Source organism: Neovison vison, chromosome 3, assembly GCF_020171115.1.
Source record: "Neovison vison isolate M4711 chromosome 3, ASM_NN_V1, whole genome shotgun sequence".
NCBI classification, from domain to species: domain Eukaryota; kingdom Metazoa; phylum Chordata; class Mammalia; order Carnivora; family Mustelidae; genus Neogale; species Neogale vison.
In genome coordinates, this window is record NC_058093.1 from 12,531,861 (window position 1) to 12,548,713 (window position 16,853).

The 16,853-nt window shown below is 44.8% G+C and overlaps 1 protein-coding gene across 1 annotated transcript in view; it reads left to right on the top strand.

The window, feature by feature from the left end:
• The first annotated feature begins 3,803 nt into the window (after window positions 1-3,803).
• AOX1 (aldehyde oxidase 1) overlaps window positions 3,804-16,853 on the top strand; it is an 83,282-nt gene continuing 70,232 nt past the window's right edge. The window contains exons 1-3 of the mRNA XM_044244345.1: window positions 3,804-4,043; window positions 12,179-12,236; window positions 14,532-14,628. Coding sequence (XP_044100280.1) covers window positions 3,804-4,043; window positions 12,179-12,236; window positions 14,532-14,628 — 395 coding nt within the window. The remainder of the gene's footprint in view (window positions 4,044-12,178; window positions 12,237-14,531; window positions 14,629-16,853) is intronic.

Consider the following 16,853-nt stretch of genomic DNA (forward strand, 5'->3'; position numbering starts at 1 on the left):
GCTTCTCATGAAGTGGTTGTAACCCAGCTTTTGCCACAGGTTTTAAAGGATATTGGTTATTCTGAGAATAATGGCTTGGTCCTTCAAGGTCACTGTCACTGGCTGGGCTTTACGAGCCCGTCCTGGGACATCGCCATCCCACAGTTGTGTGTTTACTTTCTTCCAGATAGTAGGAGGGAGGGATATCAGGGATATTAAGAGAGATATCAGGGATATTAGGAGGGATATGGATACTAGGAGAGATACCAGGATATCAGGGATATTAGGAGAGGTATCAGGGTAAAGTGTTAGTTCTCCAGGTGTTAAACAAAAAACAAGCCATCCCCTTCTTTAGTAAGAGCAAACCTGTTTCCCAGTTTATACATTACATCTCATCCAAGTAATGGAGTGGGACAAGACAGAAGGACCAGGAAAACACAAGTAACCAACTGACTTTTGTATTCACAGGTTAAAACATGGCCTAGAGGCATGTTTTAGTTTCCCCTTCTATGCCAACAGTTTCATGGTTGGAAAGACAAGTTGGGCCAGATTGCTGAATGAGAACAGGCAGAGTCAGCGGCTCCTGTGGGGATAAGAAAATGGGCAGACTTACCTTCCACATCCAGGATAACCCGGGGCTCTGTCATCTTGATGTCAGAGGGAGCTGGACCAGCCTCAAGGCCCCATCACGGTTCCTGCTCTCTGGGGGGGAAGTGAGTTCCTGTCTTCCCCTCTCTCTCTGGAGATGAGGACAGTCTCTCTTCCAGTCCCGCCCCCCTTTCTTTAACAGACAGGACATGGACCTAGGGGGAGAGCTTTTGTTAGGACATTCTTTGCTTCAGTGTCTGGTCTGGTCACATCCATAGCACAGGGTCCTACCTGGTCCTTTGCCTGATACCGGGTTCCCTTTGACCCCTGGTTCTTCAGGTGTTGTGGGGGATCTGCAAAAGCGCCAGCCAATATTTGGGCCTGCATCTTACCCTGCAGTATAGCTCTCTGGTCCTTTTCTTACTTTAAGGTCCCATCTCTATTAATAAAGATGCCGGTAGCTACCACTAGTAAGTGCTGGGCATGAGTTTGAGGGTCTAAAGCCATTCTAGTCAGTTTTCGGCAGGTGCCAGGTACTGACTGACTTATCAACTGCACGTTTAATATAGTTGTTCCCTCAGGGTCCAGATTCGTGTAGTTATGGATGGCTTCTAGTAAATGACCCTGAAATAGAGCTGGGTTCTCACCAGCTCCTTGAGTCACTTCCTGAATTTGATCAAAGTTTACAGGCTTAGAGAATCCTTTTTTTGAATTCCTTCTATTAATCAAGTTGATCATATGGTTTCTTCTCCCCTACCCAGTCTCTCCTCTTGCTTGGAATCCAGATGAGAAGATGTGAGCCTCACACTGGGTGCCAGAATGCTGTGATTTGAAGCAAATGACCAGGAAATAATTCTTGAGATGTTTTTAACACAAAAAGGTGATTTTATTATAGCATGGGGACAGGACCCATGGACAGAGAGATCTGGACCTCTGAGTGTGAGGAGGGACTGGCTATATACATTTTATGTTTGTGGAGGGAGGTGAGGTAACATTACGTTTTTAAGGAATTTCTGTAGGCTAAAAGCAAGGTCCTACAGAACATTGAAGATTTAGCTACCTTCAGGGTAAAGTTGCTTTTAGTCTTTAATAAAACAAATACTGAGACATTGAGGCTGCCATGATTTCTTGAGGAAAGTCAGGCTCTGAGAGTTTTTAGGTACATATCAGTGTGCTGCAAACTGTAAGGAGAGTTAATTTAGGCTACATTTCTCTTGCCTTTGTTTTCCGCATCAGGCACAGTGTAGGTAGTAAGTAGGACGGAAGAACAAAGAACACCAAAAGAAGCAATCAGCTATTAAAAAATGTAGTGTGGGGACGCCTGGGTGGCTCAGTGGGCTAAGCCACTGCCTTCGGCTCAGATCATGATCCCAGGGTCATGGGATCGAGCCCCGCATCAGGCTCCTTGCTCGGCAGGGAAACCTGCTTCTCTCGCTGCCTCTGCCTGCCTCTCTGCCTGCTTGTGTGTACTCACTTGTTCTCTCTCTCTCTCTCTCTCTGGCAAATAAATAAAATCTTTAAAAAAAATAAAATGTAGTGTGTTCTGGAGAACAACTGACTGGGCATGCTAATGGCATTAAAAGGAGGATTGGGTGAGGGGACTGTTCTAGATTAAACAGACTCGAGGAGAAAACTAACAAATACATTGAATAACATTTGTTCGATTCATTTTGAGTCATTTGTTTGACTTTTTTGGATTCTGGGAAATTTGAGGATATTAAGAAATTTTTTTGTGAGGTGTAAAAGTGGCACTTTATGTAAGGAAATGTCTTTTTGAAAAATGTATACTAAAGTACCTAAGGGTAAATTAATGTTTATGAGATTGGCTTCAAAATACTCTAGAAAAACTTAAGTGAATGTGGCAAAATATTGACCATTCTCAGAGCTCAATGAAGTATATGGCGATGATAGTTGGTTACCCTCACTTTTATGAACACACTTTGGAAATTTTCACAAAATTTTGTGTTCACATAAACGAAATGACATGGGGAAGTGTTTTAGAAATATTGCTTTTTATTTTTATTTATTTTTAAAAGATTTTATTTATTTACTTGACAGAGAGAGATCACAAGTCGGCAGAGAGGCAGGCAGAGAGAGAGAGGGAAGCAGGCTCCCTGCTGAGCAGAGAGCCCGATGCGGGACTCTATCCCAGGACTTTGAGATCATGACCTGAGCTGAAGGCAGAGGCTTTAACCCACTGAGCCACCCATGAGCCCCTAGAAATATATATTTTAAAGATTTTTAAAATTATTTTTGAGAGAGAGAACAAGAGCAAGTGGGGCGAGGAGCAGGCAGAGAGGGACAAGCCGACTGTGCAGAAGGCCAGCCCGAGGAGAGTCGAAATTAAGATCTGGAGGCTTGACCAAATGAGCCGCCCAGGGGCCCCTGTGTTCTGCATATGTTAAGTGAAAACAAATGTGGAAAATAGCTAGTTGGGTTCTGAGTTTTTAAAAGGAGTTACAGGCAGATTTCAAAAATGTAAAGATAAATGCCAAAATTAATACCAGTAAATTTAAGTCGTAGGTTCACAGATAATTTTTATATTAATGCCTTTCAGTATTTTCCAAGTTGCTTTAAAAAAAAAATTCCAGGATGTTTGTTATCTCTGTTTATATTTACCGGATAAACATACCAGATAAACTGTGAATAGTGATAAAGCTTTGAAAAAAAAGTTTAGATCAAGATAGCTCTTGATTGAAAAAATAAACTTGGATAGTTATTTCTGAAACTGTTAAGATCAAACTGTAAAACCGCTGGTTGTTCTTAAGTTACTTTCCTGCCCAGTTGGAACGAACGGGACTGTTTGTTAGTCTGGTCTGGGTGTGGTGGGAACGTGGTGGGAGCAGCGGCGCCAAAACCGACTTGGTCCGGAGCTGCGCATCTGGCTGGAAAGCCACTTAAAATACGCACCAAAGAGGGGCACCTGGGTGGCTCAGTGGGTTAAGCCTTTGCCTTCAGCACAGGTCATGATCCCAGGGTCTTGGGATTGAGCCCCCCACGGGGCTCTCTGCAAAGCGGGGAGCCTGCTTCCTCCCCTCCCTCCCTCTCTGCCTACTTGGGATCTCTGTCTGTCAAAAAAAAAAAAATAAAATAAAAAAATAAAAAAATATATGCACCAAGGAAAGACTACCAAAGGGACCCCCGGGACCTGCCGCACCTGCAGAGGGGCGGAGAGCCGGCGCGGAGGCGGGGAGTGGGCGCGAGGAGGCCGGGGGGGGAGGGGAGGGGTCCGGCCAATGATCTCGGAGCGGCCGGAGCGCTCGCGTGACGTGCTGGGATCCCGGCAAGTTCCCCCGCGCCAGGCGCGCGGAGTTTTGGGTCCGCAGCGGGACTCTCTGTTTTGGCGCTTGGCTGCCGGGAGGCTCGGCGGGCTGCGCAGTCGGCGACCCGGGGCGCGGTGCGGGGCCGTGCCCCCCCCCCCACCCCCCACCATGGAGCCGACGGCGGAGCTGCTCTTCTACGTGAACGGCCGCAAGGTGAGCGCTCGGGGCCGCTCCTGGGTTGGGGGCGGCTTTGCCCCCGCGCGCAGCTCCGCCCCCACCCGGCAGGTGCGGCGGTGCTTTCCCGACCGCCCCGGGGCTCGGGGACCACTCGCCGGGGTTCCTTTCCTTTTCCTTCCGAGACTCCCCGACTGACCCCCGACACCCCCCGCCCCGCAAACAGGAGGAGAAATGGCTTTTCTTCCTCCTCGGGGTCAGCGCTGCCCACCTTCCCCTCAAACCCGCGGATAACGGAACGTCCGCGTGGACGCGGAGCAAGCTCTAGCCGGGGCTCGGGAGCGACTGGAGCAGAGGGCGGGTCACACCGGATCGATCGGCCCCGATCGCTTCTCGGATGAGGCGGTTGTGACCTCCTCAAGTCGCAGCAAGTTCCTGGCAGAGCTGAAGCCAGACCCGGGTTCTGGGGTCTTGAAGGTCCTCCCGCCGTCCGCGATGACGCGGCGCCTCTGCTCTCGGAAACGGGCTGGCTCTGCCGAGCCTCGGCGAGAGGTCCCGGCAGGGCTCGACCCGGCGGGGCAGCAAAGCCCCTGGGCATCCCTGAAAACACCCGTCTCCCCCGACGGGGCCGTGAACCCCGTTCACTCAACGCTGTCCCAGCATATTGGCACTCCTTTGCAAGGGGGAAACTGAGGCAGGAAAGTAAAAGGGCTTCCTTAAGAGATGACCAAGCAAGCGAGGGCCGTGCCACCCGCCTTTCCACAGTGCCAGCCCCTTCAGAGCCCAGGGGATCCCTGCTCCTGGGTCCAGAGTAGCCAAACCCGTTTTCCCAACCGGCCTGAGGGACACACCAAGAGGCTGAGGTCGGGCATCAGGGCCTCTCACTGGAAGCCTCTTCTAAGGGCCTGATCCTATTTTTATATTTGTGGTTTTGTAGTGTTTTTTTTTTTTTTTTTAAAAGAAGACCCCTCCCCAATTTGTACAAGTTCTAGGTTCCATAAAACCTTCCTCGGACCCTGTTGCCCGAGTTCCACACTAGATAACATGGGCTTTTTATTTCTGATCTGTAATGGGGCTCTTGGGATCCCCTCAGAGGACTACTCTGAGGGTAAAAATTGGCAGCGGGATGAAGGGTTCGCATTACATCTTTCTTTGCATGGCTGAAGGGCAGAGCAAAGGAAACTCTGCCCTTTTTACAAGCAGTTCCGGCTCTCTTACTGGGAGGCTCTAAACTTTTAGAGCCCCAGGTCCTCTTTGAAAAGGGGCTACTGCTACTGAGATAAGAGTGATAATCTGCGTTTCATCTGTTTGTTAAGGGTCTGCTCTAGAAGGCAGGGCTCCGGTGTTCTCAGGGGAGGCAACAGGACACAGAAATGACGAAGTCCCTGCTTGCACGGAGTTTACAGAGTGCCGAGGCGGCAGGCGACAAGCCCATCAGAAAGTGGAAAGGTGTCAGGACAGAACCTAGAGCAAAGTGAAGGGACAGAGAGTGAACAGGGCTGATATTTTAAGTGGGATGTTTAGGTCTCCGAAAGAGTGACACTTGAGCAGTGACAGGTGTGAAGCGAGGAGGGAGCATCTGGGAGACGTATCCCAGATGCAGGGAAGGGGGCTGCCGAGATCCTCGGGCTTGGGGATTGCCGCCTGCTAAGGGATGGCAAGGAGGGCAGCGGGGTTGGGGATGTGGCCAGGGGCCAGATTGCCGGGGCTTTGTGGCTGGTGGTGAGGGTTCTGGGTGAATGAGGAAACTGGTTTTTGAGTCTAGCTTCTTCCTCATCCGCCCTTCCCTGCCCCCAAACAAACTCTAGTGGGATTTTTAACGTAATAACTAACAACAGTTTGTGCTCTATTGATTTTTAAAAATAGATAAGCTGGTTCTTATCTAGGGGCTCATTTTTATCTACGGGTCAAATGTCCTGTGATCATTTGCAAAGTACACTCTGAAGATAGGGAGTACATTTTTCTTTCAAAAGTAATCATGCTGCCCTTTCCCTTTCCTCCTCCTCCCTTCCAAATTGTTAGGGGTGTGTTTCATTCCTGGCACGCAGTCCTGATCACCCCAGAGATAGAATCAAGTTTCTGGTTCAGAGGATGAGGAACTGTTGAGAAAAGTGAGAGAGAGAAATCACCAGCAAAGAGGGGTCTAAGGTCAAACACGACCTCTGGGATTAAAAACTTGCCTCCGAGGCCCTCTTAGTTGAATTTTATTTCTTTTGGTGTTGAGTTGTATTAAGTTCTTTATATATTTTGGATATCGATCCCTTATCAGATCTACCATTTACAAATATCTTCTCTCATTCCCTTGCTTGTCTTTCTATTTTGTTGATGGTTTCCTTTGCTGTACAAAAGCTTTTTTTTTTTTTTTTTAATTTTTGGTGTGTGGTCTCAGCAGTTTGTTTTTGCTTTTCTTTTCCTTACTTGAGGAGACACAGCTAGAAAAATGCTGCTGAGACAGCTGTGCAAGAGATTTCTGCCTGTGTTTTCTTCTAGGAGTTTTATGGTTTCAGGCTTTGCATTTAGGTCTTTTATCCGTTTTGAATTTATGTTTGTGTATGGTGTAACAAGTGGCCCAGCTTCCCCACCCCCATTTGATGAAAAGACTGTCTTTCCCCCATTGTGTATTCTTGCCCACTTTCTCCTAGCTCCACTGACATCTAACCATGAGCTTATTTCTGGGCTCTCTATTCTGTTCTGCTGATCTGTGTGCCTGTTTAGTGCCAGTACCTTATATTTTTATTGCTCTACCTTTGTGGAATCTCTTGAAACCTCGGATTGTGATACCTCCGGCTTTGTTTTTTTCTTTTCAAGATTGCTTTGGCTATTTTGAAATAAATCATATAGAGAAAGACAAATACCATGTGGAATCTTAAAAAAAAAAAGAAAGAAAAGAATAAAGCAAACAGCAACAGAAACCGAATCATAAAGTAGAGAACAAACTGGGGGTTGCCAGAGGGGAGGTGGTTGAAGGGACCGGCAAAATGGGTGAAGAAAAAATTAAGTATAAACTTACAGTTAATAAGTTAGTTACAGAGATGAAAAGTACAGCATAGGCAATATGGTCAGTAATACTGTAATAACATTATATGGGGACAGATGGTGTCTGTCCACACTTATTTGGTGAGCCCCGAGCAATGTATAGAATTGTATAGAAGCCGGTTAGGAGACTCTAGGTTATATGATTAGCCTCCATTCTGTGCTTTTTTGCAAAATCTCCTCAGATCACCAAAAGTCGTCATCAGGCAGGGTCTGAGGCTATCGAGAGGGAAGACCACTGCATATGGGTCAGACATGCAGTTGCAGAGAGATTTCTGAATTATTATACGCTCCACAAGGGACCCCCAGAACATGTGATCGACTTAGCCTACAGTTTGAGGGGAGAAGCAGCCATAAATAAGTCATACCTGAGACGCAACTCTTTAACACAACTCAGGAACTAAAGCCTGTTATTCTACAGGGCAGCGAGGCATAGTGAGTGAAGGTGTGAGCTTTTGGAACTAGTTAGTCATGGGTTTGAACTCTATGCCCTCTGCTCTGCCACTTGGCCACTCTGTGGCCTCAGGCAAGTTGCTTCATATCTCTGAGCCTCAGCTTTCGCCTCTGCAAAATGGGGCTAATAACAGTAACATCTCTCATGGAACTGAGGTAAAGATTAAATTCCCGGAGAGTGGTTAGCAAGGTACTTGACACACAGCAAGTAGTCAGTATATAGAAGTGATTATGAATACTTGCACCAGAAAATAGTCTGCTTCATGTGCAGAGCCGGACCTGCCTGGAAGTGCCGGCGGGGGCTGAAAAGTAGTCATTGAGCGTTATTTGCTCAAGAAAATGTAAGGTCTTGAGATCACTATAGGAATCTGGAAAGAGCTGTCCATTAGTGAGTCTTTCTTTGGGTCCCTGGTCTGCAGAGGTGAGAGAGGACATTTCTGGAATGGTTCTAATGATTCAGAGAAAAGTGGAGGGGAATAGATGTGGCTTGGGCAGGGAGATCCAACAATTAAAATGAATTTTAAAGCCACCAGAAGCTTAGGCTGAAGTGTCCTCACTGCCTGTCCCCTTGGCCTTGTTCTCTGTTGTAAGGACGCTGGCAGATTATTACTCTTCCCCACTGGGTCCCACAAATACATCTCTTCTTCCCTCTCCTTGTACTTCTCAGCCTTGTCCTTTCACACGTATCTCTTCCCCTTTCTTAGTTTCCATTGTTTCACCACTTTCTCAGGCCCCTTCATCTCCCTTTTCTTTCTGCCTTTGTCTTGGAGGTGGTGAAGACGACTCAGGAATTAGTCACCGACCCGACACAGAGGAAAGTGATTGCTCAATCGTGTGCAGTATGAACTTGAAATCTCACAGAGAGCTGGTGGAGATACAGAAGGACAGACTCTGTCCTTACAACACTCAAGGCTGTACTGAGCCAGGAACATGTCATGACCCTGACCCAAGAACTGGCATCATCTCCCAAAACCGGAGTCAGTGATCGTAACTCTGTTCTGCATTCCCTTCCCACCTCCAGCCACCAGCTTTGGCCCTGATCTCACTGTTTCACTCCAAGACCTGCCAGGACAGGGTACATGCCATATCCCTTCTCCTGCCCTTCCCCCCTCCAAATAGGCCATCCATGAAATCAAGTAAAATAAACACACTTCAAGCCAGTGGCACTTTGAACCAGACTCCAGTCTCTTGAGACATCTCTTAGATAGAACAAGTACCCAAACAAACAAGGCCTGCTTCTTCCATTAATTCCTTCCAAAAAATATACAAATATCCCTCAAGCTTAAATGCTCTTCTTTTGTTATCTAAGCTACTCAGATCCTGTTTTGTCTTTAAAAGTGGGCTTCTGTAAAATTTGCCATCGTATGTATTAACTAGGATTACTTTCAGCTGTGAATTGCACAGACTCAAAACTAACAGTGGTTCAGACTAGACACAAATCATTTTTACTTGGTGTGGAAGCTTCATGATGTCATCTGAGACCCAGATTTCTTCTCTTTTTCCTCTCCTGTTGTTAATATAGTGCCTTCTGGTTCAAGATAGCTGCTGGGGTTCTAGCCATTTCATCCCTTTTCCAGGCAGCAGGAACAAGGAAAGGGAGAATGTGTGCTGAGATACACAGCAAGAGTTTCTGCCATCATTCCTGGCACTTCTCTGTTTTTCTTTCTTTTCTTCTGTTCAGATGCCCCAAGACTGTGAGAAATCCTTCTTCTCTCCCCAGTGCTCTCATAGCAAATTATATACATCATGATCACTTATTAAAATCAGTTAATATTTATTATGTCCCTATGATACATCCCCAGCACCTGGCTCAGTGTTTGACACAAAGAAGAATGACAGAAGGTGGTGTCTTCCAGGATCAAGAGAGGCTTAGACATACACAAATAATTGTGATGCAGGGTGCAGTGCTGTCACTCAGTTCCAACGTGTGGGGTGGTTTTTCCCCACACCACCAAGCAATTCCCTGACCCCTGAATGTTTTACAATTCAACTCAATTCTTACACTGTCTCCCCAGAGATAGCATCAGGTTCCATTAAGGGCTCAGTCCCACAGGAATGCCCCTCCCTGCCCTCAAATGCCAATCACAAGTCTGGGTTGTTACCTATACTTCTCACTGACTACAAATCAGATCCCCAAATCCCCTCCTAAAGTTTGATTAATTTGCTAGAGGGGCTCACAGAACTCAGGTAATAGGTTTACTCACTTGATTACTGGTTTATTACAAAGGGTATTAAAGGATATGAATCAACAGCCAGGTGAAGGTATGGGATGAGTCAGAACAAAGGAGCTTCTGACCCCATGGAATTGGGGTCTGGCACAGGTAGCATATGGATGTCTTCTGGTTCACCAACCGGGAAGCTCTAAGCCCATCCTTTTGGGCTTTTAGGGGCTTTTGTTTTACACAGGCATGACTGATTAAATCATTGGCCATTGGCAACTGATTCAACTTGCAGCCTGTCCCTCTCCCCTGTCTGGAGATCGGGGGACTGGACTGAGAGTTCCATGGTTGGTTTTTTAAGGCAACAAGCTCCCATTAGGTTAATTCCAAGAGGTACACCATTAACATAACACAGGCCCCTTGATCACACTCAATACACAAAATTCCAGGGATTTTAGGAACTGTGTGCCAGGAACAGTGACTGAAAACAAAATATGTATTCCTAATTATAAGTCACAATGTCACATGGAGTCCAAAGTTCTATGACAGATGTGTGGACATTGGTCATGGGAGCGCAGGGGAAGCCGGTTACCTGGAGCAGAGGAAAGGTATATTCGATGGCAGTGCCCCCACAGAAGAGAACACTTGAGCAAGGCTTTGAATGATGTCCAAAATTCTGCCAAGCAAAGAAGATAGGGAGGACTTTCTGAAGGAATCCTATATCCAAATGTAGTGAATGGTGAAAGTCCTGCTGGTCTAGCCAGTGCTCCCACATGACCAGTGTTCAAGATGCATGGGTTGATGGCAGGAGAAGATGGGCAGTCTTTCAAAAAGGCCTTGTAGGTTCTGCCATGGAGTTTGAATTCCTTCTTGTATTCCGGGAACCTAGAATATAAATTTCCCAAAGACCCATTCAGTGTGCTCATTCGTGATGCACCTTTCCTTGTTCTTTCTCCCAGAAATTCGGATTCCAGAAGAATGTCAATTAACAGGTACCCTGAATGATTTGGGAATTCCCAGCATGGTGACTTGGCAGCCAGGAGCAGTGTTGAATTAAAGCAGATGCAGATGATGATCAGACTTGGATTTTAGAGAGGTCATTCCGGCAGTAGTGTGAAGAGTTGGTGTTGTGGGTGCCAAGAATGGAGGCAGGAGACACTTTAGGCAGCTCTGATCATTATTCCGGCAAGAGGGAGTAAGTGTGGATCCTGAGGAGTGACAGGAGAAGTGAAGGTTGTTTAGAGAATCATTTTGGAAGTATGAGTGACAGGTCTTGGTGACACTGATTGTGGTGGATTGGAAGAAATAAAAAGTTGAAGTAGCTCAAGTTTTTAAGCTGGGATGACTTAGCAGATGGTGAGGCTATTAAACAAGTCAGTGAAAAGAAGGGAAAGAGTAAGTTTCATTTGAGGGCCTATTAAATTTGGGATGCCTGGAGGGGCACTTCAATTTTTTTTTTTTTTGGCATTACAGTATGGGTACGCATACCCCCCGGACACACACAAACAATCACACCTCTCACTATATTGCAGATTCCTCTAGGACACAGATCTGACCTTGGTAATTGGCATATCGTTTACTTTCCCTGGCATATGGCCACTGAGAACTGAGGGTGAGGAGGCATCCATAGAGTAAGCATATGTCTCCTCCTCACCTACTTCCCAAAAGGGTAGCAGTATAACACGGTGAAAGATGAACTCTACTTCTGAGACTGTGAGCGAACCATAGTTCTCTTTGTTCTGTGACTCTAAAAGAAATCCAAAGTTTTAATCAAAAAAGAGAAAACATGGGGCACCTGGGTGGCTCAGTGGGTTAAGCCTCTGCCTTCAGCTCAGGTCATGATCTCAGGGTCCTGGGATGGAGCCCCAAGTCAGACTCTCTGCTCAGTGGGGAGCCTGCTTCCCTTCCTCTCTCTCTGCCTACATGTGATCTCTGTCTGTCAAATAAATAAATAAAATATTTTTTAAAAAGAGAGAAAACATGATCACTTTGGAAACACAACTATTCATGACATTTCAGTCATGCCTTCGGTTGGTTGCTATTTCTGTGCTTCCAGGCTGCCCACACAAACTTGCTTCTTGCGTTTATTCTTTCTTGCATGTCTTTGTATTATTTGGCATATAACTTTTCTCTTTTACTTCTTTGATCTGGCAGTCACCCACTATTCTTTCTTCCATATGCTGTCCTGCTAGTATCTTTTCAGTGACCTATATCAGACTTTCTAGGAGAAGCTGGGCGGGAGTCCCTAGTGTTGCTACTGGTAGAAATAACCACAGCAATAGAAAACAGCGATGATTCAGGACCAAGGACAGCAGCAAACAGGTGTTGGGGTTCAAGATTTGGACTTTACACTTAGGAGAGATGATTTGTATATAACAGGTATTCCATAAACATTAATCAAATTGAAGATATGAGTAGAAGATTTAATGAATGTGCATTGCCATCAAATTAGCATGAGTTTGCCAATGGAAATATCACACCAGCTCTCTCAACTGTGTGTATATAACTCTACTTTTCCTTTTGGTACAGGTAATAGAAAAAAATGTTGATCCTGAAACAATGCTGTTACCATATCTGAGGAAGAAGCGTATCCTTTGCTTTGCTTTGAGTGTGTGCATGTGTGTATATAGTGCTGATATCCTCATCAGGTGATATTTCAAATATCTTTTTAGAGGCACAGTGAGTCATATTCCCTACCATTATGGTTTTATGTTCTTTTTAAAGAAAGTCCCACATTTCAGTTTTGTAGGTAGTGCACAGTTGTGGCTGTCAGGGGAACAAAGTTCTTTCTAATCTCTGTTTTGGCACTAAATACGTAGTATAAAATGGAGAAACTAACCGTGGGAATTTAAGCAAATCTTAAAAGGGCTTAATTAAGCATCCTTTAGAATTAAGAGTCACAATATTGACATTCTATCTAATCATCATGCCCATTAGGAAAAAAGAGCACAGAAATCTGCTGAAATGAAGATAAAAGAACCATGGGGAAATTAAACCTGAAAATGTTACCTTAGAAAAGCTTTCTAGGGACGCCTGGGTGGCTCAGTGTGTTAAAGCCTCTGCCTTCAACTCAGGTCATGATCCCAGGGTCCTGGGATTGAGCCTTGCATTGGGCTTTCTGCTCAGCAGGGAGCCTGCCTCCCTTTCTCTCTCTGCCTGCCTCTCTGCCTACTTGTGATCTCTGTCAAATAAATAAATAAAATATTTAAAAAAAAAAAAGAAAAGCTTTCTAAATAAAATCATGTAAGGATTGGATTCTTAGCCTGCAATTCATGAACTCCAGTGGGCTTCCTGATGTCTATAGACCCCCACTAAATTTTATGCAGAATTACGTGAAAATGGGAATTTGTACATTTTTATTCCTTCGAGAGAGAGAGAGAGAGAGACTCCCCAAAGAATACACAACTCAAAAAACATCAATAACAATGTTCTGGAAGTCATTCAAGATCTTTGGACAGGAAAACAATGAACACTTATTTCCTGGTTATCCATGGTACTAATGTGTAATATTTAAGATTTGGTTCACTTGTGAGTTACAGAAAATCCCAAATTGCAATAAATAAGATCGAAGTTAAAAGTTTATTCCTTTCTCATTGTGTTAGTTTCAGTTCTCTTAGAAGCAGACATCAAAACTAGGATTAAATGTGCAAGGGTTGTATTAGGAAAACACCTGAGTATAAGGAAATAGGGAGCTAAAGAAGGCTCAGGGAGACATTAGACCACAATGCAAGTGCCACCTGTAAAGAAGAGGGGACGAGGAGGCTGAGTGGGAGGGTCTAAGGCTGCTGGGCAGTCTAAGGCACGTACATCAAAGACATTGAGGGGTGGCTGACAAGGATTCCCCTGTATCTCCATAGCACTGAGCCATTGGTGGGAAGCAACCATGGGAGTTATGGATGTCATGTGAGTCATTGAAACCCATGGGAGTCATGGGAGTCAATGAAAACTGGGGTGAGAGAAAGCAAAATGCAGCAGCTGGGTCATTTGGTCATTTACCCTCATGTTGAAGGAGGTCTGTGAAACACGTTCTCACGGCTGTTGCACTCACGTAAAGGAATCCCAGAGTAGGTGGATTAGGGCTAGTAAAGTAGTGTCCCAACCTCATTAAGGGGCCAAGCTCCTTGTGTCTTGCTGCCCTACCCTCCTCAGCAGGCAGCTTTCTCCTCATGGTCAGAGACAACTAACTGAAGTGTAGCCACCATGTCTGAACTCCAGAAAACAAGAAGCAGTAAGCAATGAAAAAGGTGGCATCCCTCTCCTTTTGAGGACATTTTGTTCTGGAAGTCATACACAGCACTACACTTACATCCCATTGGCCAGCATTGTCATTAACCCCACCCAGCTGCAGAAGAGGCTGAGAAAATGTATTTTTTATTCTGGGCAACCATGTGTGTGGCTAAAAACTGGGGTTTCTTTTACCAGAAAAGAATGAGAGAACAGATATGAGTACAGAAGTAGCAGTTTCTGCCACTGGGAAGCAGAGAAATACAGTGAACATGGATAATAACACACAAATATTCCAAGAATGATATACAGTTTGACATTTTACTTTGTATGTCATCAAAGATACAGATAAGGATATAGATAAATGTGCAATGTACTCATACTTTCAAATATTCAGGCCTTTATATGTAGAAACTTTTTTTTTAGTTTGGCCCTGTTTTGGTAATATGATGTCCCATTGTTTTGAAAGGGAGGATACTAAATATAATACACAAATAGAAATCAGGACTCTACAAGATTCTAAAAAATAGAAGCTAGGACATCATTTGAACTTAACTATATGTTCAAGAGATTTTTGATGATGTTGTCCTCTAAGGTCAGAGCTATTCTAGGAAGAGAATTTTGGAAAACACATTATCTTTAACCACGCTTTTTCCAGTTCGACTCACAGGAACTAAGTACGGCTGTGGAACAGGTGGCTGTGGTGCCTGCACAGTGATGATATCACGATACACCCCCACTACCAAGAGGATAAGGTACCTTGCAGCAAAGTCCAGACATGGTTGTATTTTTGAAGTCTTGAACTTTGTTTTGTTCCTTCACCTGATGAATATGTAGGAGCACTTACTAGGCAACAAGAACTGTGGTTGGCACTGGGGGTACAGTGATGCACAAGAGAGACATGGGCTCCAGAATGTGAATGGGTTAGGGGAAAGATGTACCATCAACGAGGATAACATATGGTCAAAGAATCCCTTGTTGAAAATGAAAAGGCTCTCTGACTCCCTGGGCTGTCTGGGAAGGAAGGACTGAAATTGCAGTGAAGAATAATGGCATCATCACACTTTATATTACTATTACAGCCTACTGACTGATGTCCCTGCTCCCACCCTTGCCCCTGCCATGGTGATTCCATACATTAGTCAGAGAGATCACTTTCAGCATAAATCAGATCATCGCACTCTCCTACTTTAAAAATCACCAGTGGTTTCCCATTACATTTAACATCTTCTCTTTGGGTTTGAAACTTATCCTTCTTTAGGTTCACCAAGTTTCTTGGATTTGTGGATTGATGTCTTCTATCAGCTTTGTAAACTTCTCAAACCATCATCTCTTCAAATATTTACTCTCCTTCTTTCTCTTCCTTCCTCCCTTCGCCCTTCCTCCTCCCTCCCTCACTTTCCCTCCTTTCCTTTTTCCTCCCCCTTCCTTTCACTTTCCTCTTCTCTCTCCCCACTTCTCTCTTTTGGACTCCAACCATGCATTTCTTAAACCATTTTACATCATTCTGCAGAGCTCAGATGAGGGCTAAGGATCTGAGCAGTGGTAAGATTTTGGAGATCTGCCTGTTTTCCACAGCCAGGTCACTTTCTTCCTGAACTCTGGGTGATCCCTCCCTGCTTTACAGCCTGGCTGCCCATTTTCTGATTCACCAAGAAGTTCTCTTGCTCTACCATCTCACTTCCATGCTTTGGGAGATCTCTTACAGCCAGGCCTCGCTGTCTTCAGTCTCTGGAGGGTGGCAACTGCCCTACACTCTGCGAAGACTGAGTGCTTGCAGTTTTCTGTCGGTTCTCCTGCTTCCCCCCAACTTCCTCAAATAAGAGTCCGTGTGCATGGAGCGGTTTTATTGTTTTTGTTTTGTAGCACTCCTTCCCTACCCCTAGTTTTAGAGTATTACCCTCAGCACTCAGTGAAGTTTGGTGGGGAAGAGATTGGGGACAGTATAGTCCAGCTTTGTATTTTAATTTGTTGCATCAGCCCACATTAAATATATGTTGAAAATTGGCATGATTTCTCCTTTCTCCTGTCTAAGGCAGATTCTGTTCCCTCCATCCATGTCAGAGATGGGGACAGCTATATCTCATCTGTCTTACAAAGGGATTGTACCTAATGGAGTTTAGGTCCTTTAAGTTTCTTTACATACCCAGCGTCTGATGACTTTTTTAAAAAACTATAATTATATAGTTTTATAGCATGTTTTTAGAATGAGAGTGAAGGTCTCTTACAAGTTTCTAAATGAAGCCTTACAGTTACCTAATTTGTATGTCTCTCAACCAGGAATCCCACCATTTCTCCTGTATTCACTGTGCTCCAACCTCACTGGCCTTCTTTCTGTTCCTAAGCATCCCAAGCCCATTCCTGTCTCAGGGCCTTTGCACATGTTGTCCCTCTACCTGGAATGTTTGCTCCCAAACCTTCATGTCTGCCTCCTTCAAATCACTCAGGTTCCAGCAAAAATGTTATGCAGTCAACCCTCTTTGATCAACTTATAAATAGCAATGCCCACCTCACCTCTGCAACTCCTTATTCCCTTTACCTGTATCACTTTATTCATAGGACTTCTTACTCTCTCAGTTTATGTGTGGATGTGTGGTCTACATATATATGTATTATCTGTCTTCCCTTAATTAGGATATATACTCTACAAGGGCAGGAACTTTATATGTCTTATTGACCAATGGATCCAAAGTGCCTCAAACTTTGCCTGGCACATAGTAGACACTCAATAAATCTTTCCATTTAATTATAAATGAATAATATTCTTCCAATCTTTCTTTTGTGTGGGTATATATATATATATGGATGCAGTTCTGTTTAAAAACCTGTATATTTTGGTTCTAAAACCTGGGCATGAACTGAGGATAGAAGGTATTTGCAATGTCTGAAGCATTGTACAAAACCTGCCATATTGGAGGTGCTGGGTGAACGCTCACCCAGCAAATTGTTTCCTACTGGGTATAATTGATTTTGTGTTTCC